The sequence below is a fragment of the Schistocerca nitens genome, chromosome 6 (genome assembly GCF_023898315.1).
Source record: "Schistocerca nitens isolate TAMUIC-IGC-003100 chromosome 6, iqSchNite1.1, whole genome shotgun sequence".
Classification (NCBI taxonomy): domain Eukaryota; kingdom Metazoa; phylum Arthropoda; class Insecta; order Orthoptera; family Acrididae; genus Schistocerca; species Schistocerca nitens.
This window is the reverse complement of record NC_064619.1, coordinates 453,883,447-453,906,478: the sequence shown is the minus strand read 5'-3', so window position 1 is coordinate 453,906,478 and position 23,032 is coordinate 453,883,447. Positions and strand designations below refer to the sequence as shown.

Here is a 23,032-nt window from a genome sequence, read left to right as displayed (position 1 = left end):
AGGCGAAACGCGTATGGCACTAAAATTGTGTTTTATTCAGTTGCTGTCAGGCGGTCCATAAGTAAAAATTATCAAAATACCGTAAATTACACCCAACTGAGGAAGACAGGACTACAAAAGTTGAAAAAAGGCGGTTTTCTTTGCGGTAAGATCTATTTACGAAATTTCAATCACCAACTTTCTCTTCCGAATGCGAAAATATTTTGTTGACACCCACCTACGTAGGGAGAAATGATCATCATAATAAAATAAGAGAAATCAGAGCTCGAACGGAAAGATTTAGGTTTTCCTTTTACCCACCCGCCATTCGAGAGTGGAATGGAAGAGAAGTAGGGTGAAAATGGTTCGATGAACCCTCTGAATTACAGAGTAACCATGTAGATGTAGATGTACACTGCGAGCTGTTTGACACTGTCCTGCCAACAGATGCCATCGTGCCGAGGAAACCCAAACAGCATGTAGGGGTGGACATGGTCCCCAAGGTTACAGGCATACTTGTGTTGTCCATTGTGCCTTCCAGAATGACGACAATATCCAGGGAATGCCACGAAAACAATCCCCAGACCTTAACCCAGATAGTACTGAATTATTTGTTTTTCAAAATGGATTTATATCTTATCCACATTTATTCACAAGGTTGTAAGGAAGAAAGTAAAAACAATTTTGAGTATTTATTTTTATTTAGTATTTTCAAAAATGGGCGTCGTTCCAGAAGGACGTCAGTACAATAAGGGAACATGTTTTTAAAGTATATGATATTGCACAATTAACTTGTATGGTTTTCATACTTTCAAATAAACATAAATAAATTTGAATTATGTGCTAAAACAGCTAATAAATCCAAAAAACAAAGAAAATAACCTATACACCTATTTTATGCACTAGTATGATAAGACACAAAGCAACAAACATGAAGTGGTTCGTCACATTTTATGCACATAGTAGTAGCTTTTTTGTGGCAACTTCGACATTTCAGCTGCTTCTTCTTTTTTGTTATCTCGTCCGTTGGTAACTCAGCAACCTAACGTTCTCTTCCATCAAATCTAGAATCTAGAATCTAGTTTTGCCCCCTTACTAGGACGTCCTCTGCTGGTAGTGACTCTTTTGTTACTTTCAAGAATTGCAGTGACAATTCGACGACGAAATGTCAGATGAACTATGGGTTCTTCGTTGTGCGTGTAAAGATCCCAGGCATTTTGCTCTGCAATGTCTATAAAATGTGCAATGATCGGGAAATACCACTTTTTCCCTCTTACAGAGCATCTATATAGGGATACATTTTGGTCAGCTCGATCTATGCCTCCCATATGAGTATTGTAGGAGTGTAGTAAGTTAGGCTGAGGCACGCTAATCCTTTTCTTTTGTTCCCTGGGAAATCTTGCTACAGAGCGTAGTGGTTGCACTCTCTCAAAGTTGGTGGCTACAGTAACAACATTGTTGTCATTCCAACGTACAATGGAAATCCCGGATGCTGTTTCAGAACAAACTTCATATGATCCTCTATTTTCTTTTGTCAACAGATGATGGAGTACAATTCTTAGATCTGTTTCCTCTTATTGTTCCTGTTGCTTCCACGCCCCTCTCTTTTAGGTCATGTAGTAGTTCAACACTGGTAAAGGGGTTATCAAAGTATATTCGATATGGAACATGTGGAAGTAACTGGTCAACATAAGTCATTCCCACACCGTACCCCATACTTTTCGTTTCATAATCCTTACTACACGTGCCAGCATTAGGCATTTCCTCATCTTTTGATTCTGCCATGTCCAAAAGTTCCATCAGTGTACATCGTTTTCTGTGAATACAAAATGACAGCATATTACACTGACGTCCTTCTGGAAGGACGGTTGAAAACATTATTGAATTACAACTGACGAAAACTTTCAATCGTAATATGAACCCGTAAATAATATAGGTTAATTCTTGAAGATATTATATGAGAAGTTTCAGAATTATTGATGCAATATGAAAGAAAATATACATACACATCGATGAAAATGTCAGTCAGTTCGTCCATGGTAAAATCGGCCTATTTTCAAGACATAGTTTCTCACTCACTATGAACGACAGCGTCAAACTGACTGTCGCAGCACGCAACTGACTCTGCCTACTTCATATAACAATGCGTCACAGTCCGTTGCAACAATGCGTTATTCGCAAAAATAAATAATTTCAACAGTGAGTGACGTCGCCCTTCCAGACGGACGTCAGGGTTATCTGGGTTAATGCTCCCTCCTCCGACATGAACCCTTCCGGCGAGTGTTCCAGGTTGTATGCTCTGAGACGTTCGACAACATACACGCTCCGTTGGAGCGTGATTCATTGACATGGCCACCTGTTGCCACTCAGTGGGCGTCCAGTTGCCACTGGCGTGCAAATTCCAGCCTCCGTCCCCGATGAACAGCAGTCAGCATGGGTGGATGAACCAGGCGCCTGCTCATACACAGCAACGATCGCTGAACAGCCGTTGAGAAGACTCTGTTGGTAGCCCCTAGCTTCATCTGGGCGGTCAGTTGCTCAACAGTCGCACGTCTACTCGCCGTACACATGTCTGTAGGTGTCGTTCACCCTATAGTCTGGCCCGTAGTGCTTCACCGTTGCCTCATTGTCAGTATTGGAGCACGCTGTACTTTAACAACGGCAGTACGCGAAGAATTTTCATACTTAGCCCTACCGGAAATGCCCCCACCCTTGGCCAAAAGCCAATGAACGTGCCATTTTGGACGTCAGATAAATCGCTCCGTTTCCACATTACAAAGACTACACTGTATTCCGCGTCACACCTACATGCTTTATATACCCTCCAATGCTAATGCTGCCACCTGCCGTCTGCAAGGGCATCCATACCTGGGTTCAAAGGGGGTCCGTGCATCCCGTCCTCCTCTCAAGCTCTCAGGGAAAGGAGAAAAAAATAGTGTAATTAGGTGAAAGCGTCTTCCCTCTGTTCAGTCGACGAGAAACAACTCTTTAAATCAGAAGCTTAGTCGCCCAGACTCTATGGGTTACCCAAGGCCCATAAACCGCTGGTATCTTTGAGACCTATAGTCAGCGCAATAGGGTCTCTCTCCCACCCATGAATTAGCTGGACACCTTATCTCGCTGCTGAAACGTCACGTTGGTGGAACTGACAGTCACGATAAAAATTCATATCAGTTAATCGGTATTATTAAGGAAATTAGTGTGGGCCCTAATGATATCCTGGTCAATTTTAATGTGGTGTCGTTGTTTACCATGATCCCAGTGAATGAAGCGATCACATGTATAACGGTCACTGTTCCTAGTGATATTTTGGCATTATTCAGACATTGCCTTACAACTACTTATTTTCAATATAATAATGTTTTTTTATGAACAGATTGACGAGGTGGCTATGGGAAGTCCTCTTAGTCCAGTTGTGGCTAACCTGTTCGTGGAGAAGTTTCAACAATGGGCGCTGCAAACTGCTAGAAAAAGACTAACCAAATGGTATCGTTATGTAGACGATACATTTGTTATATGGACCCATGGGGAAGAGGAACTGGATGCCTTCCTGTTACATCTGAATAGTATTAATCCACGAATTCAATTCACTATGGAAAATGAAATCGATGGTCACCTGAACTTCTTAGATGTGACTGTAATCAAACGAGAGGACGGATCATTGGTTCATAAGGTTTTCAGAAAAGACGCACACATTGATCGTTTTCTGCAGAAAGATTCTAACCACCACATAAAAGAGACATCAAAGAGGGGTTATTAAAACATTAATAGACAGGGCGCACAAAATATGTGAACCAGCTCACTTAGATGATGAGATAGAACACCTTAGTGCGATCTTCAAGAAGAATGGGTATTCCAACAGAGAGATAGATCGTGCACTAAGCCCTAGACTGACAACCTGAACGGACGAGGATCGACACCAACCCAAGGGGAAAGTGTTCTTACCATTTATCAGTAAGGTCACTGATCGCATTGGAAAAATTTTAAGCAAGTACGATGTGGAAACTGTTTTCAAACCCACCACGAAAATAAAAGAATGTTTAAGATACGCAGAAGATAAACGACACCCTCTAGCTACACCAGGTGTCTATAAAATTCCGTGCAGTTGTGGAAAGGTCTATATAGGCACAACAAAAAGGAGCGTCAACACCCGTATGGGTGACCATAAAAGGAACTGCCGCCTCGGACATATTGATAAATCGGCTGTAGCGGAACGTGTGTTTCAGGAAGGTGATCATGAAATAAAGTTTAGTGAGACGACCGTCATTGCAAAGACGTCGCATTATTATGCGCGAATGTACAGAGAGGCAATTGAGATTGCCAAACACTGCAATAATTTTAATAGAAAATATGAAGGCATTAAGCTGGATATGTTATGGATGTCAACATTGCAGCAACAGCGTGACAATCGATTAATTTCAATTGAGAAAGTTGGCAATATCTGGAATAGCACAGCCAATGTCACGTGATTGACAGTGGCGCCCACTGGATGGCTTATATTATACGGCGCTCACGCGCGCTCTCGTTGCAGTTCGCCGATTGTCCTCGGAGGATGCCTTCCGCAGTCGAAGGCGAAACGCGGGGGAGAGTTTTATGTATGGACCACGGCATCTCAGCCCGGAAGTGTTAAGTGATGAGTGTAATTAGGTGGTTTTCTTTCAAGATAATGATTTAAAAGACGGTATCACGCGGATTTTTAACAGGGTCAGAACTGGAACTTTTTAGGCCTACTTACAGCTAACCATCCATCTTCCAAAATATTAAAAGTACATCAAATCCCGGGTATAGTCTCTCCCCCCCCCCCCCCCTTACAAACTACCGTATGGGCGCCCCTGGCCATCTGTGAGTGGCTGGACGTTGAAGTCGGGCATAGGCGGTAGTCAATTTAGTGTATCTTGAGGCAGTGTAACTCATTGCCGGCAATAAACCCGTATTACATTCGCCCAGTATGTTACAGAACAGACCCATTTGACACGCATATAAAATATTGCCAAACATTGGAATATTGCAATATGATTCTAATTACTGTGTGAATTATGAAGCAGTTAATAAGCAAGTTCTGACTAGAAGCATAACTGAAAGCTCATGACTGCATCAGGATCAAGTATTCTTAATATCCAGACACTGTAATTAGTAGGGATATTTTTTGTTAACATTGAAACCACTAATTAGCGAAATTCTTGAATCACTAACAATGTTGACTAGAATTTATATTTGCCTCATATTCTCTTCGCATTGTATGCAATATATCATAAAAGTTTGCATTATAACAGGTCAGCCATTTAAAATACTTGCAACATCGTTTGTAATTAAAGAGAAATTATGTAATCTTTTATTACAAATGTAAACATGTACCGTTTCTCAGCCCTAGGAATCATTTCGATGTATGTGGCTACTGTTATATGAAAGCGTGTTTAATTTGTAGCTACAACTTATGTTAGGAAAACTATGCAACTTATATTTTGCTTATAAATTAACCAAATGTAATTCACATTGTTAATTTCCATCCATTATCATGTTTCACCCTTCTAAATTGCTTATACTTCACAAACTACCTATACATACTCACTAGGAAATAATGTACCTAAATTACACTGTCCACAGTTTATGTATTAACTTTCTATTTTACTTCTATAAATTTGCATCTTAAACAATACAATTGATTGTTACTAAAAGTATAAACAGACGCGCAAAAGCACTATCATTACTCAGATTGTATACAGTTTTCAGAGAGTCGACATCAAGACAGTTCGTAACGCCAATTGTTCATTGCTATACAGCACCTAAGCATTAATAACAAAATTCATTGCAACTCCTGAACTTTCGTTGACGATTTTCACGATGTGGCAAGATTGCTACAAATTCTTACAGCAACATATTACGGACAACAGGACATCAGCAGCAAAGGAGGTGTGAGGATCTAAAAGTTTGGTACTAAATTCTGTAAAAATATCTGAAAAGAATTTGGAAATGATAAGGGAAACATTTAAAAGGTTTTAATGATTTTTTAAGATTATTCTGGAATACATAATCGAATAAAGGAGGCTTACAGCTATCCAAGCAGTTACTGTAGCTAATGAAGAAAAAATTGAACAATAAGATTACGTTATGAATACATAGATACAAAAATTAAAAAAATGTTCTTACGTCCGTTCTTGAAATGATTTCTTATACCTCTTCAACCCCGCGGTAACACGTTGGTGTTCCCCTCCATTATTACTGGCGTCCTTGCTGGTCCACACGATCGTCAAACATTTATTACGACGTGCTGTCGTTGACTAATAAATAAATATTCAAACAACTGTTTAAAACTGTCCGGAATATATTTTCACGCACAACCTTTACGTAATACATTCACAAGTATAATAATACTTAGCATGCGTAAATTTTTTACACAAGTCATAATATGCGTGTCGCCTCTTTTAGTTCTCAACACAGAAAGACAGCTAATTAACTAGTGCGCGCTGTATAGCTCATTAACAATCAACTCCGGCCTCGCTATGTTTTTTCGTGTCACAGATGTTATCGCTATCTAGCAGCCAGAGAGCGCGTCTGTTAATCAACTTAAAAATCACCGCCACAATTCTACCGCCTAGTTTACATCACCCAAGCACTTTATTGACATTTTCATTCTCATTAGTTTCAGTTTAAAATTTCAGTGCAAGTACGTCGTGGTGAAGAAACCTTTTTTATTATTCATTTTTTGTGGAAATATTCAATGCGATTTGAGAGTGTACTGTTTAACAGTTTTAAATAATTATATTTACCGACAATCCCAGTAGTAATGTCACAAGAACTTGAGAATGAGAGCACTTAGCGACTTTCAACAAACTTTACACATAATTTCAAACATTAGGAAAACTTTTATCCGCTGACACCCCGCACAAAACAGATGATAGGAAAAAGTTTATCGTTTACTGCATTTTCGCTGTTTATGCAGTAAAACTGCAGCGACAGGCATCACGTTTTATATTTATCACTCCTTTTCTACTAACTCTATTCGCAACACATGTTGCACACAGTATCCACATATACCACTGAATGCACCTACAAAATTACATCATTATGCGACACACAGTTGAGGAGCCTTCATGTCATGAATATTGAGATGCCGGAAAACTAGCGTCTGCTTAAAGCGGAGCTCAAATTATTCGGACTATACTCATCCAGTGTTGTATAATGAGAGCACTTCAGCAACCTCCAACAAGCTTTAAATATAATTTCAAACCTTTCCAAACTTTTTCCCGCTTACATGCTTAACGTCAGTATTTAACACATTAACTCATTTGTAAAGTAATCTGAAGTTGGAAGCTGTTTTATGCGTGGGAATTCGAGTCTGTAAATAATCGAAGGTTTGTTGTTGAACTACCTAAATTAGTACAAAAAAGTGAAGGAGCCAGAAATTTTTCACATCCGAGGTTTTGAATACAGTAGGTTTTACTCCTTGGCGTCGATTCTTTACTTCTGTATGGACTAGTCTACTAGGGTACAAGATTCCCCGGAGAAAAAAGCCTTAGGATGCAGAAAACAATCTGCCAGAGCTGTTTGCAGCTTAAAGTAACCTGAATCATGGAGACCATATTCCATCTGCATGTCTGGGTACAACCATGATTCCGTAGGCAACCGCAGACTTTTCCATGAAGGAATTGACCGTCTTGTACCACACTGGGATAAATGTATTAATATTTATAGCCGCCACTTTCGAAATAACAAACAGGTCGTTCACTTTTTTCCGTCTGTCTCCTTTTCATTTGTCTGTCCCTTATTTTACCGCTGCAGAGAAAGGCGGATTTGAGAACCTCTGGGGGATCACGAAACACAGTGGGAAAGAGAACGTTGGAAAAGATGTAGCCAGCCATAGGCTACTTGAATATCCATACTGCATTATATGGATAAATGCTTCAAGTTAACTTCGGGGTGGATGGTCGAAACAATATAACTGATGCGTTCTCTCTGCAGTGAAATGTGCACTGATCTGAATCATCCTGGCAGACTCTTTGGAATTTTGACCGTAGCAGCGTAAAATGCAGGGTACGAAATGCCGCTTATAAATTGTACAGAAACCATGCTACAGTTGTGGGAGTGGAAAGACATCAAAGGCAAGAAATTAACTGAGAAGGGAGGCGACAATATTGTAGCTTACCTCCGATGTTATTTAATCTGTAGACTGAGCGAGCAGTAAAGGGAACCGAAGAGGAATTTGATAAGGATGTTAAAGTTCAGTGAGATGATACAAAAACTTCGCGATTTGCCGATGACACTGTAATTCTGTAGAAACGACAAGGAACTTGAAACAGCACTTGAACGGAATGAGCTGCATCTTGAAAAGAAATTCTAATATGAATATCAAGAAAAGTTAAACAAGGATTATGGAATGTAGTTGAATTAAGAAAGGTAAAGCTGTGAGAATAAGATTAGGAGGCTGGCACTAAACATAGCAGATGAGATTTGCTATTTGGGCAATAGAATAACGGACGATGATGGAAGGAGAGAGGATATAAAATGCAGACTATCTACAGCAAGGAAAGCTTATCTGAAAAAGAGGAATTTGTTAACATCCAATAGAAATTTAAGTGTTAGGAAGACTTTTCTGCAGGTATTTGGCTGATGTGTAGCCTTGTGCACAAGTGAAACGTGGAAGGTAAACAATTCAGACAAGAAGCTTATAGAAGTTTTTGAAATGTGGATGGTACAGATGAATGGTGAAGATTAGATGAGTTGATTGAATTACTGATGAGGAGGTACTAAATCGACTAGAGGAAAAAAGAACCTTGCGGCACCACTTGACTAAAAGAACGAACACATTCTGAGGCATCGATGAATAATCAGCTTGGTAGTGTGGAGCAAATAATTGTAGACGGAGATGTAGACGTGCATACAGTAAGCAGGTGCTATTCAGTGGTGAAGAGACTTGCACAGAAAAGTCTACAATAGGGATCTGTATCAAACCAGTCTTTGGACTAAAGACCACAACAACACATTAATTGATTGTTAACGTCAAACGAGCACGTAGTATCCATCGTTCACCCCTCGTAATAATATGGGTGTGCGTTTGTATGTGTGTATGTATGTATATTTGTGTGTGTGTGTGTGTGTGTGTGTGTGTGTGTGTGTGTGTGTGTGTTCAAGAGAGCGAGAAATTCAAAATAGCTAAGTGTAAATCAATGTAAGTATAAGAAAGTCAAGAAAGCACGTAAATGGTCAGCATGTTGCCATATTTTCCGTTGAGAGGATGTAGGGCCCACTAAAATTACTGTAAAACTGACTTGTTCCATACCGTAGCGAGCGGTCATAATAATGACCTACGGAAGGTGCACATAACTAACTGTGCTATCAGTACAACGTAAGACTGTGATCGCCGACAAACGATACACTTCTGAGTGCAACGGAAGTGAAACCGCAGGACAGATAGTTTTGCTTTGGTGAGTCTCGGAGCTGACTGCTGGGAACGTTCCCACGTACATACTATGTAATACCGATGCAAACGTAAAATATGCTAGGTTTTACTTAGTTACATTGAAAACAAAATAATTCTTATGTGATACAAACTTTTCTGCGTAGATGGCTTAAAATAAATAGGGAGATACACTAATTATGACCACGTTCAAAACAATTGTCAACCATAAACGTGGATGTCTTTTTCAAAAAAAAAAAGGCCACGTGCAAGTACGACCCGCGCTGTGAGGGTTCTGCGCAAACTTAATTATGTATATAAAGAGTTCATCCATCCCAGGAATTGAGAATCTCGACGGTTTTGCCAATTATCGACATTGATACTGGCAAGGTATCGGTAGTAGGAATTTCAAGACTTTCAAGAATGTTTTGATTTTAAGTCTGAAGTAGGATAACAAATGATAAAAGAAATTGTTTTCGTGTGATATAGTGACAAATTCACAATTTTATGATTTTTTTTCCCTGTACTTGCACCGTGAAACCTTGATTCTTGCTAAATTTCATGATCCTAAGTCAACTGGAGGTATCCTATAGGTTTTAATCAGTGAGTTCGCGGGTATCAAAATATGTGGTGTAAATGACAGTATATTTTGATTGCACTGACTTAGATGCTTACAGTTATTACACCGCCAAGGGCACATAAGCCTTAGCAAGTGACATAAATTTCTGCTCGATACGTCAAACCGTTCCTGAGAAAAAGGAGTCTTAACAGACTAACAGACAGTCGGATAACGCATGACAAAATATTTTTTTTTCGTGTGATGTAACTGCAAATTAACAATTTTCAGAGTTTTACCTTCACTTGTACTATAAAACCTTGCTTCTCGCCAAATTTCGGGATTCTAGGTCAACGGGAAGTATCCTTTAGGTTTTAATGAGTGAGTTTGCGGGTATCAAAATACATTACATAAACGGTCGTACCTTTTGTCTGCATTGACTTAGAGGCTTACATTTATAACACCGCCAAGTAACCATAGAGCTTAGAATGTGACATAAATTTCAACTTGGTCGTCTACCCCTTCCTGTGAAAAAGGGGACAGATAACAAATAACAATTTTTTTCTTTGGTTATAATTACAAATAACAGTTTTCGGATTTTTTTACCGTAGTTTTACGGTGAAATCTTGCTCCTTGCCAAATTTCACGATTATAGGTGAACGGGAAGTACCCTGTAGATTTTGATGAGTGAATTTGCGAGTATCAAAATAAGTGAAATGAATGCCCGTATATTTTGACTACATGATTTAGAAGCTTCAATTTTGTACGCCGCCAAGAGACGGTAGACCTTAGTGTGAGACATAAATTTCGACTCCGTATGTTTGTCTGTAACCGAGAGAAAAGGTGTTTAACTGTTAGACTGAGAAACGGACAACGAAGTATGGTTCCGTTTTTACCGATTGAAGTGCGAAACGCTGAAAACGAGATTACTTTATTATTTAAGTTTTTGTGATGTCATTTGTGTTCGCTGTTCACGGATTTCGGTCCTAACGTGTTGCCACATCGCGTTCCTCGATTCAGTTTTTTCCGTAGATGACGTATCATTTGAGCTTTCTGAGAAAGATAGTATTCTCCTAAAATTCAGCACCACATCGTGCAGTGAAGAGCTACGGCGCGAATTTCAGAACATCCTAGTGATTTCTCATATGGGGAGCAGAAAATAATTGCCAGTGTTTCCACCATTTCTTATCTGACACCTTGCGTAGGAAGACACACAAAAGAAGTGTGCACCACGAGATCTCACAGAAATACTCGTCTGTTTCTTCTCATAACACTTTCTAAGGTAGAATAGCATGGAGGGAATAAAGGGCAGAACTGAATTACTTCAGTCAGAAAACGTAACAGGAACATCAGCAGAGCTTATTTTGTGTTGTATGTGCTACCGGCAAAGCAGCTATGATGATCCTTGCACTTCCGTGAAACGCGATCTCATTCTTCTGGATGAAAGACGTATGACTTGTTTCGTAGAGCATACGGATTTGTATTCGTTACGTCTAGAATACTGACGATAAAGTACCCTGTCAGCAGATTATTGAAGTTTACATAGTATTTAGGGGAAAAAGAAGTAAATCCTGAAATAATGAAGGCTATTGATAACGGGATTTAGTGCCCTTAAAAATTAATTCTAATATTAAATATGCAACTGAAAGACACCAGTATATTGAGTTCTAAGGCGAAGTAAAGATACTACCACCAGTTATGGATTTTGTTGTTTTCAAATTTGACTCTTATGAAGAGAGGAAAGTACAGTGATGGGTTTCGTCTTATAAATTTGACAATGGTTTAGAAGTATTTTATTCCGTCGTGTTTCGACGGACATTTGCACAGAAATTATCATTGTGTGGAGACCAAATCGGCTGCGAATCGCAAAGCCGACTTCGATGGCCGAAGCTCTGATGTAATTACATTTCGTAACACTGATTGGTAATGCATGAGATACAATCTCTAATTTTCTAAGACGAAGGACAACTAAACTGAATATAAACAGCAGAATATTGTGATTTCAAGCAGAGTACATTAAAAAAAAGAAAGTAAATAAAGAGAAGGCATTTGTGAGAAGATTTCAAGGCCTAATAAAGCTGTAATTGGTCTATGGCTGAAAAAGACCTACCTGTAAATTAAATGATGTGGTCCTCATTCATATCCTTCAACTCCAGTCCCTGGCGATAACGAACTCCATCCTCAAAAGCCTCAGCTGAATCATAAAGTCCTCCGTTTGTGTTTGGTCGTCTGTACCATTTCTCGTATTCAGGGCAATCGAATCATGCAGGTCTTACTCGCGAAAGGAGGAAAAAAAGTGTTTGTTTCTCGCACTCTACGAACCGCGTTATGACTCCCCAAAGAAAACACAGACAAAACTAGCGAAACGAAGGCAGAGACGGAACCTTTTAGACGTGTCCGTGTACGTTAGCGTACTATTTAGTTCGCCACGAGGACGAGTGTCGGCATCAGGCAATTCGACACGACGCCTCAATCAATAGCAGAGACTGCGTGCGCCTCAGCTGCGCGTTTGTTCTCCCATGCGCAAACTCGCAACGGGGCGCGCGCGCACACACACGTGCCTTTGCTACAGTTCTTAAAAAACTTCTCTTGGGTTTGAAGCGTGAAAAGGTCGTTACGAAGAAATGTCTAAACAAACTACCTACACCGTGCAAAGTGATATCCTCAGCAACATACCTGGAAGGGAGGAGTAATTTGGAGCGTTTCTTACTTAAAGGTGGCTCTCGATTCTCCATCCAGTCTAGTGAGATCTTTCCTCATACGATTAGGAACGAACTCGAAAGGGGCGGCAGTAAATCCTTATGGAACGAGCAAAACTAATTTGTTAATTCAGATAAAATACGGAAAATAAATAAAGGGATTTCGCTAAAGATATAAACATCGCAAGTGCTCATTTTCCGTTAAAGAATTTACCAAATTAATTGTATCTAGATTCTACACATATGAAGACCATAAGGGAAAAAGGGGATGGGTCTATGTGAATATGTTTTACAGAAGAGCGAATAAAAATAATTAAATACAATAACCTGTGCACTAACATTCTGTTCTTAAAACCATATTATTTTAATAGGCCATACTTATGGGAGGTAATTATTTGAGAATTTTTATAATAAATATAAGACAGTGGAAATTAATGTCGCTCAACCCGGCTCGAGGGCGAATGAGGAATTGTGAATTCTATGTGCAAAAACGCGATTTGTAAATTCTGGTCATTTGAATGTTTACAAAACTGAGAAATGAATTTAATTCCTTGCTTGTTGTTATCTCGGGAGAGCGGTGTGCTGACCACACGCCCCTCCTATCCGCGTCCTCAGCTGAGGATGACAGCCGGCCGGGGTGGCCGAGCGGTTCTAGGCGCTACAGTCTGGAACAGCGTTACCGCTACGTCGCAGGTTCGTATCCTGCCTCGGGCATGGATGTGTGTGATGTCCTTAGGTTAGTTAGGTTTAAGTAGTTCTAAGTTCTAGGGGACTGATGACCTCACAAGATAAGTCCCATAGTGCTCAGAGCCACGGAGTGCTATGCTATCGTTGTTGTTACCCGCTTATTTTCTGCTTTGGTAAATAATTATTACCTATATTTTTAAATTATAGTTAATTACTTGTTTTTACCTTTTTGTGCCTTTTTTATGCAAGATAGTCAGAAACAGTCTGAATAGCTTGTAAGGATGTTGCCTGGGGTGATTGTGCTGAGAAGTAATTGCTAAGAAAAAAAAACTATACACAGCGCCACTTCCGAGTTATTTAGCATTGAAGTTAGCCAATCACCTCGTTGCGCGCGCAAGTTCAAGCAGACTGCCAAAGACAGGGTCGCCAAACCTGGTTCCTCGTCTGGTTTTCTCAAACCGAACAAATGTAGTTTTTGCTCACCTAGTTTAAATTTATCACTTCCAGAAAGGCACATTTCAACTTGTAATTAGTATTTCAAGAAGTGGTAACTCCCGAAACTACAGATGTCTGCACATTGCCATATTCTAGCGCCACGACCTGATTGACCAACTTTGATGCAAAATAAGTCGAAAACGGCATAAAGTATCGAAGGGTTTCTTAACAATGCAGATGATAAACGGGTATTCATTGGACAAATAAATATATTATACTAGAACTGACATGTGATTACATTTTCACGCAATTTGGGTGCATAGATCCTGAGAAATCAGTACCCAGAGCAACCACCTCTGGCCGTAATAAAGGCCTTGATATGCCTGGGCATTGAGTCAAACATTGGATGGCGTGTACAGCTACAGCTGCCCATGCAGCTTCAACACGATACCACAGTTCATCAAGAGTAGTGACTGGCGTATTGCGACGAGCCACCATTGACCAGACGTCTCCAATTGGTGAGAGATCTGGAGAATGTGCTGGCCAGGGCAGCAGTCGAACATTTTCTGTATCCAGAAAGGTCCGTACAGGACCTGCAACATGCGGTCGTGCATTATCCTTCTGAAATGTAGGGTTTGGCAGAGATCGAATGAAGGGTAGAGCCACGGGTCGTAACACATCTGAAATGTAACGTCCACTGTTCAAAGTGCCGTCAATGCGAACAAGAGGTGACCGAGACGTGTAACCAATGGCACCCGATACCATCACGAGGGGTAATATCCCAGTATGGCGATGACGAATACATGGTTCAAATGTGCGTTCACCGCGATGTTGCCAAACACGGATGCGACCATGATGATGCTGTAAACAGAACCTGGATTCATCCGAAAAAATGACGTTTTGCCATTCGTGCACCCAGGTTCGTTGTTGAGTACACCACCGCAGGCGCTCCTGTGTGTGAAGAAGCGTCAAGGGCAACCGCAGCCATGGTCTCCGAGCTGATAGTCCACGCTGCTGCAAACGTCGTCGAACTGTTCGTGCAGATGGCTGTTGTCTTGCAAACGTCCCCATCTGTTGAATCCGGGATCGAGACGTGGCTGCACGATCCGTTACAACCATGCGGATAAGATGCCTGTCATCTCGACTGTTAGTGATACGAGGCCGTTGGGATCCAACATGGCGTTCCGTATTACCCTCCTGAACCCACAGATTACATATTCTGCTAACAGTCATTGGATCTCGACCAACGCGAGCAGCAACGTCGCGATACGATAAACCGCAATCGCGATGGCTACAATCCGACCTTTACCAAAGTCGGAAATGTGATGGTACGCATTTCTCCTCCTTACACGAGGCATCACAACAACGTTTCACCAGGCAACTGCTGTTTGTGTATGAGGAATCGGTTGGAAACTTTCCTCGTGTCAGCACGTTGTAGGTGTCGCCATCGGCGCCAACCTTGTGTGAATGCTCTGAAAAGCTAATTATTTGCATATCACAGCATCTTCTTCCTGTCGGTTAAATTTCGCGTCTGTAACACGTCATCTTCGTGGTCTATCAATTTTAATGGCCAGTAGTGTAGTTCACGTCCGTCTTCTATCGTTGCACCAATACTTCTCCACTACTCTCCCCTGGGCAGAATTAAGTCTGCCATGACCTGCAAACACGTGATCATGTGTCTTTTAAGCACTCTATTGATGAGCTGTGCTGATACTACTACTCGAGGTGCCAACTTGGTTTCCCTGCAAGGCAATCCATCCTACATACAAAATTGTGATTGTTTAGTATACCGCTTACACTCGCCCTCCTGTCTTCTGCACTCCTTAAGCTCATTACCATCTATTTGCAACACTGCTACTTTCCTACATAAGCTATCTGCTTTGCCATGTTTCTTTCCAGGCTTATTTACAATTTCAAAATCAAACTCCCTCAGTCTTACCATCCACAGTCAACCAACTAGAAAGGTCCTTCAATCCCAGCAAACAATCAATGCCTTCTCTGCGCGATAACAATGGAGATATTATCGAGAGTTCTAAACACAGCCTTCAGTAAATATTCCAGAATTCGAATCGAGAACAGCTGCCAACATGAGAAACATAGAATTAAATATCCTCGGAGTAGTGAAATACTTAAATCACTTAATAACAGCTAGTCTTCTGGTCCAGACTGTATACCAATTAGGTTCCTTTCGGAGTTTACTGATGCATTAGCTCCATACTTAACAATCATATACAACCGTTCGCTCGACGAAAGATCCGTACCCAAGGAATGGAAAGTTGCACACGTCACACCAATATTCAAGAAAGGTAGTAGGAGTAATCCACTAAATTACAGGCCCATCTCGCTGTCGACATGCAGCGGGATGTTAGAACATATATTGTGTTCGAACATTATGAATTACCTCGAAGAAAACGGTCTATTGACACACAGTCAACATGGGTTTAGAAAACATCGTTCCTGTGAAACACAACTATCTCCCTATTCACATGAAGTGTTGAGTGCTGCCGGCCGTGGTGGCCGTCCGGTTCTAGGCGCTTCAGTCCGGAACCGCGGGACTGCTACGGTCGCACGTTCGAATCCTGCCTCGGGCATGGATATGTGTGATGTCCTTAGGTTAGTTAGGTTTAAGTAGTTCTAAGTTCTAGGGGACTGATGACCTAAGATGTTAAGTCCCATAGTGCTCAGAGCCATTTTTTTGTTGAGTGCTATCGACAAGTGATTTCACATCGATTCCGTATTTCTGGATTTCCAGAAGGCTTTTGACACTGTACCACACAAGCGGCTCGTAGTGAAATTGCATGGTTATGGAATATCGTCTCAGTTATGTGACTGGATTTGTGATTTCCTGCCGGCCGGTGTGGCCGTGCGGTTAAAGGCGCTTCAGTCTGGAACCGCGTGACAGCTACGGTCGCAGGTTCGAATCCTGCCTCGGGCATGGATGTGTGTGATGTCCTTAGGTTAGTTAGGTTTAATTAGTTCTAAGTTCTAGGCGACTAATGACCTCAGAAGTTAAGTCGCATAGTGCTCAGAGCCATTTTTGTGATTTCCTGTCAGAGTGGTCACAGTTCGTAGTAATTGACGGAAAGTCATCGAGTAAATCAGAAGTGATTTCTGTCGTTCCCCAAGGTAGTGTTATAGGCCCTTTGCTGTTCCTTATCTATATAAACGATTTTGGAGGCAATCTGAGCAGCCGTCTTCGGTTGTTTGCACATGACGCCGTCGTTTATCGACTAATAAAGTCATCAGAAGATCAAAACAAACTGCAAAACGATTTAGAAAAGATATCTGAATGGTGCTAAAAGTGGCAGTTGACCCTAAATAACGAAAAGTGTGAGGTCATCCACATGAGTGCTAAAAGGAACTCGTTAAACTTCGGTTACACGATAAATCAGTCTAATCTAAAAGCCGTAAATTCAACTAAATACCTAGGTGTTACAATTACGAACAACTTAAATTGGAAGGAACACATAGAAAATGTTGTGGGGAAGGCTGCGTTTTATTGGCGGGACACTTACAAAATGTAACAAACGTACTAAGGAGACTGCCTACACTACGTTTGTCTGTCCTCTTTTAGAATACTGCTGCGCGGCGTGGGATCCTTACCAGATAGGACTGACGGAGTACATCGACAAAGTTCAAAGAAAGGCATCACGTTTTGTATTATCGCGAAATATGGGAGAGAGCGTCACAGAAATGATACTGGATTTGGGCTGGACATCATTAAAAGAAAGGCGTTTTCCGTTGCGACGGAATCTTCTCACGAAATTCCAATCACCAACTGTCTCCTCCGAATGCGAAAATATTTTGCTAACACCAACCTACATAGGGAAGAACGATAACCAAGATAAAATAAGGGAAATCAGAGCTCGTACGGAAAGATATAGGTGTTCATTCTTTCCGCGCGCTATACGATATTGTAATAATGGAGAATTGTGAAGGTGGTTCGATGAACCCTCATCCAGGCACTTAAATGTGATTTGCAGAGTATCCATGTAGATGTAGAACGTTTTAACGTTGCATGATCCTTCATCACTCGGAACTTTTTGCCATTGAGATAATACTTGAAGTAGGTGATTCCGTGGATAAGGCTCAAAATCTCCTTTTAAGTAGTGGAGTAATTCCTCTCTGCTGTCCGCATGCTTAGCTACGTGGTAACGTGCTTGCTTGCCTCCCGGGCAGCGCTCCCGGGTTCGATTCCCCGCCGGTTTGGAGATTTTCTCTGCTCGTGGACTGGGTGCTGTGTTGTCATCATCATTTCATTTCATTCTTATCACCGGCACGCAAGTCGCCCAACGTGGCGTCGACTGCAATAAGACTTGCCCTTCGCGGCCGATCTTCCATGGACAGGGCCTCCCGGCCAACGATGCCATACGCTCATTTCATTTTCTTCTATGCTGAGTTCAATTGTCTTAATGCATAGGCTACCGGGTGCTCTGCGGCACCTAGGCAGTACAAAGCCAAATGTATGGACACATCGCATGACAGAATGAATTCCTTGTTGAACTCTGGAAACGCTAAAAACTTGATGTTAAAGCTTCTCTCAGTCTGCCAAAAGCGCGCTGCCTACCCTCTGATCAAATTTTAAATCTTTCTTCAGTAATTGCGTCAACGATATGGCGTCAACAGATTCCTTTACAAATCTTCGGTAATAGTTTGCGACTCCAAGGAAAGATTGAAAGTCACTCACTGACTCAAGCACAGAAAATTCACGTAATGCTTTAATCAATCCCAGGTACGTCTTAACCCAATCTTTATTTGCCATGTGACTAAGGTATGCCATTTCATCCAGCATAAAATTACACCTATGCGTACTCAACGCTTCAGTCCGGAACCGCCCTGCTGCTACGGTCGCAGGTTCGAATCCCGCCTCGGGCTTGGATGTGTGTGATGTCCTTAGGTTAGTTCGGTTTAAATTCTCGGGCCTCAATCTCAGGAACACTACCCTTAAACGTTGTATGTGCTGTTCTATATTACTCTTGTAGGCAAACATTGACGTGGTTTCAGTCCTATGAGAACTCCGTCAAACAATCCACGAAACGTCGTATGTGCGTTCTTACACGGTTATGTAAATAATCATAAATTACGAATGAAATTTATTCAAAATTGTATGTGTATAGTTGTTTATACATTTGTACTAAAATCTGATATAGAAATCCAGTACGAGGATTTTTACGTCTAAAACACCGACGTAGCAAAGCACAGGGAATGAGAGACGGCAACTACGGAGTCCAGAGATCATCTACTTGCTTGCGATCGCTGCGATCTGTACGCTACAAGACTGACCGAAAGCCATCCAGTACAATGAAGTGATTATTGTAAAACTGCAATATCGACACATGTTTGTCTAAAAGTATGGTTCCTAACGCAATCAACGTTAAGAGGTAGTTAGTTCGTTCTTGACCATTACACACTGCAGATCGTCCTAGCGAGAGGATTTGGGTCAAGAATTTTAAGTTCAGGAGCGGTAAGCCTAACTACGCATATGAAGGTATGGTTAGCACGATCTAGGAACGAATTTGCTAGTTATCAATTGTTTTCTGATTCCAGGAGAACAGGTTCCTTTTATTTATAATCGGGAATGTTGGTGCGTGATAGCTCACGCTTTAACTAGGAAGATCTTTGTAAGCATTGATGCGAATAAGCAGACAAATACAAAAAGTTTAGCTTCTCTAGTTCTCATTAATTTTCGGTGGTTTTGGAATTTTGATTGGTATTGTGGATTCAGTCAGACTGAGGATCCGATGTACTTCCTTTAAAGTAAAGCTAGTGAATCTGTTGGTCCACGCAAAAGGAAATGGGTGTGAGGTTTCTTTTGATTTGACGGTTGATGGCGGTTTCCTATTACTAGAGCAAGGTGACGTCTCAAGTTGTGTAGGTGGTTATTGTACGTAATATAACAGTCCCTAGCAATGAGTAAATTAGGAAACTTTTTGATGAAAGACTGCAGAAAGTGTTGAACAGTGGTACAGCGATGATCTTCCCTAGCTATGATAATAATTTTCCCTTGAAATTTGGAACCATATTAAGAGACTGCATGTCTGCTGTAATTTGGCGACTGGTAAAGTGACGAGTGATCGTTTATTTTGAGTTTATTTGTGGGATTCGCTATCTGTCAACGCCCAAAGAGGCTTAGCTTAGTCCATGAATTGTCCTAAGGTTCGTGTACAGTGGCGGTGACATTTAGGATTTTTGTTTCTCTTTCAATTTCATTAGAGGGGATTAAATTGATTTCCTGACACTTGGCCACTGTCTTTTGTAAAATACTGACAAAATTAAGAACAAACACAAAAAAGAAATACCTTATAGGAATGAAAAACCCCAAATCATTATTCTTACTTCAACCCATAAGTTTCAAGGAATTTACAGTGATGTATTTCGAGTGCCTTCGTCGTAAAGTGACACACTACAAAAACATTTGTGTGACTTCTTTAGATACAACTAACGAACTCACATGGAGAAAATCGAATATCTTGAGAGATATCAGAACAAGATTTTTTTACGATAATTAATCCTGAATAAGGATACAAATGAAATTTTATCATTTTTTAAAAAAACATGCTCGGTGTTCATTGATATTATTGGTCCAAATAAACTGAAGGACCGAAATGTACTATTAACATCGTTAAGATAAACAAGGAGCAAAGAGATAATTTTCATTCACAGAAGCTCAGTCTTTCTACGAAGCTACCTAATATTATATTACGAAAAGAAATCAGTTTACTACATTGGTCCTAAAAAGGTATAGACTTTATAGGAAAGGAGATTGAATTTCTTTGTTTATTAACAACAGAGATAATAACTTACGATGTGGTAATTCGAACTCGCTCAAGTACTGAATACTCACTAATAAGGTGGATTTATCTTAAAGTTTTTATGTGATTTTTGAAGTGAGAAAAACTGTTGTAGATTTTGCAATGAATTGATAGTGACTGTTAGTTGTTACTGTAATTTCATTTGGTGTAATCATTCGTTGAGTAGACATTTTTGAGGATTTAAAACTATTCGTCTACGTGGGATACGTTGAATTCTGTAGTGACAATTTCACTGAATATTAATAATCGTAACTAATTCTGAACGTGCAATTGTAACAACAAGAATAACGAGAAACAACAGATTAAGAATCCTCGACTAAATCCATATCAGAAATTGTTCCACTATGTACCCTATCACTCTATCAGGCGCCCTTGAACACATTATTTACTAAAGTATTTTTTTCTTGTGCACGTGCTGCGTGTTATGCAATTGAACGGAGTGTAATTATTGTTCGATAATATTACTCTCCTTAATAATCCCATCCTTCAGCTGCTGATCGATAAAATCTTCTAGAATGGGATGAAAGTACCTCGGAACTCTGTATAATTTACAGTAAACTAATGATTCACTTCCTGTTGGCATCCAGTGATGTGTAATACGCGTAGCTGGCAACAGCCGAAATAATAAATGCCTAAACTCCAAAAGTAACTCTTCCAATGCTTCCTTAATGCTTTCGTTTAAGTGCTTTACCTTTTCTCGTAATGCAGTTTCACTGGCGTTTGGCGATTGTCTGTTGCATACCATTCTTCCTCCTCTAGGATATCCATAGTATTGATCAACAACCCCTTCATTAACCGTAAATCCTCGATGCTACAATTATCCACGAATACAGGTATCATTTTCTCACCATTTACCTCTCGTACGTGTTCAACAGTTGTGTTTACTAAGTAACCTGCTGATTCAATACTTCATTTATTCCAATGGTTTCATCACACATAAAATTCCTACCAGTAATATAGACTCGGCGTTAACCCAAATTAATTTCCCAATACCTTTAGGTACATAATTGTAGGTATCAAGTCTTAGTGTGATTGTTAGCAGTTTAAATGGTTTGTCTTTCGTGATACTCACCTTATGACATTGCTGCTTTGGCAGGGCTTTCACCTAAATGAAACATTTTCTAATCAAGCTTTACCATATGCTGCCAAAGATCGATTTCAGCACAATAGTGACACAAGAATTTCAATCCCAGTACTGTGTCACATCCCTCACTCACGTGTGGCACAGTCTCTACACATTTCTTAAACTAAAACATGCCCAGGCAAAAGTCTACATCCACCGATCCAAATGGCTTGACACATTTACCCCCCACTCCAAGTAATCTACACCATGGCGGCTTCCATTGCTTATGTTCCATTAGTTTATCACTGGCAACAGACACATGCGACTCTGTGCCAAACAATGTCCTGCAATTCCTCTTTCCTACCATTCCTCTAAGTGTCCAATCCACCACTGCATACGACTTTATATCATATAATCTTAATGGGAATGACTGTAAGTGGGCCTCAGTCTCCCTTTGGCGTTTAGTTTTTCGACGGTCCCCTTCCTCTGAAACTACTGCAATTCCTGTTCCCTACTACTCCTCAGAGAGCACAACCCACCTCTGCATACTACTTTGTAGCATCTAATCTGGGAACGATGAGGCGGGCCTTAGATTTCGTTTGGTATTTAACGTCTTGTTCTTCCTCGGTCCTCTGCCTCTGAAACTACCGTGAACTCTGCCTCTACTTTCATGTCCCGAGGCTTGTGATATTGCCTTCTCACAGGCCCCATTTGCCCACGTCTATAGCACTTTATATTAGCCGAGAACCCTGTTCGTCTAATCTGCATCCCAGATGACATGCAAGTTTCATCACATCCTATTACCAAGCTGACAGCTGTGTGCAAATCAGTCAGACCCCTGTCCGTACTCGTCTTGACATCTCTGCAGGTCACCCTCTTAAAAAAATGCATCAAACGCCTTCTGCTCAGCCTCCCATAAAATCACCTCATTTACCACAGTATTCTGTTCCAGCTCGTTAGTGTACCCATTGATATTTCTTATTCTGTCTTCAAATTCTTCCACCGATTCCGCATGTTTCTTCGTTACTATGCCCAACTGTTCTCTAAAGTGTCTGGCGCCATTCTACTTCGTATACCTCTGGACTAAATCCTTCTTAAATTCTTCAAGCATTATAGTTCTCTTGATAGTCTCTGTACACCTATCATTACTTTTTCTTTTCCTGCTAATCTCAATTTTCCTATTCTTAAAAGTTCTATGTGAGACTATCCTTCCATCTCAGTAAATTCTTAAGATTTTCTATAAATGCATGCACATTCTCAGTTGATTTCCTAGAGAAAGGAACAACTGAACTTGCAGCTGACGAATCTGTATGTCGCTATGGCGATTGCGACTCCACTAGACCACGTAACTCTCTATAGTATGCTGTCAAATACAGGGCGTTTCAAAAAGAAAGAGCAGATTTCAAA

General features: G+C 40.6%; 1 protein-coding gene across 2 annotated transcripts in view; it reads right to left on the bottom strand.

Moving 5' to 3' along the window:
• LOC126263049 (uncharacterized) overlaps positions 1–12,395 on the bottom strand; it is a 161,513-nt gene extending 149,118 nt beyond the window's left edge. For both annotated transcript variants that reach the window (XR_007546806.1, XM_049960024.1), the window contains exon 1: positions 12,040–12,395. Coding sequence is in view for 1 of the 2 variants with exons in the window: in XM_049960024.1 (XP_049815981.1) it covers positions 12,040–12,066 (27 nt within the window). In the remaining variant the exon portion in view is untranslated. The remainder of the gene's footprint in view (positions 1–12,039) is intronic.
• Positions 12,396–23,032: the final 10,637 nt, after the last annotated feature.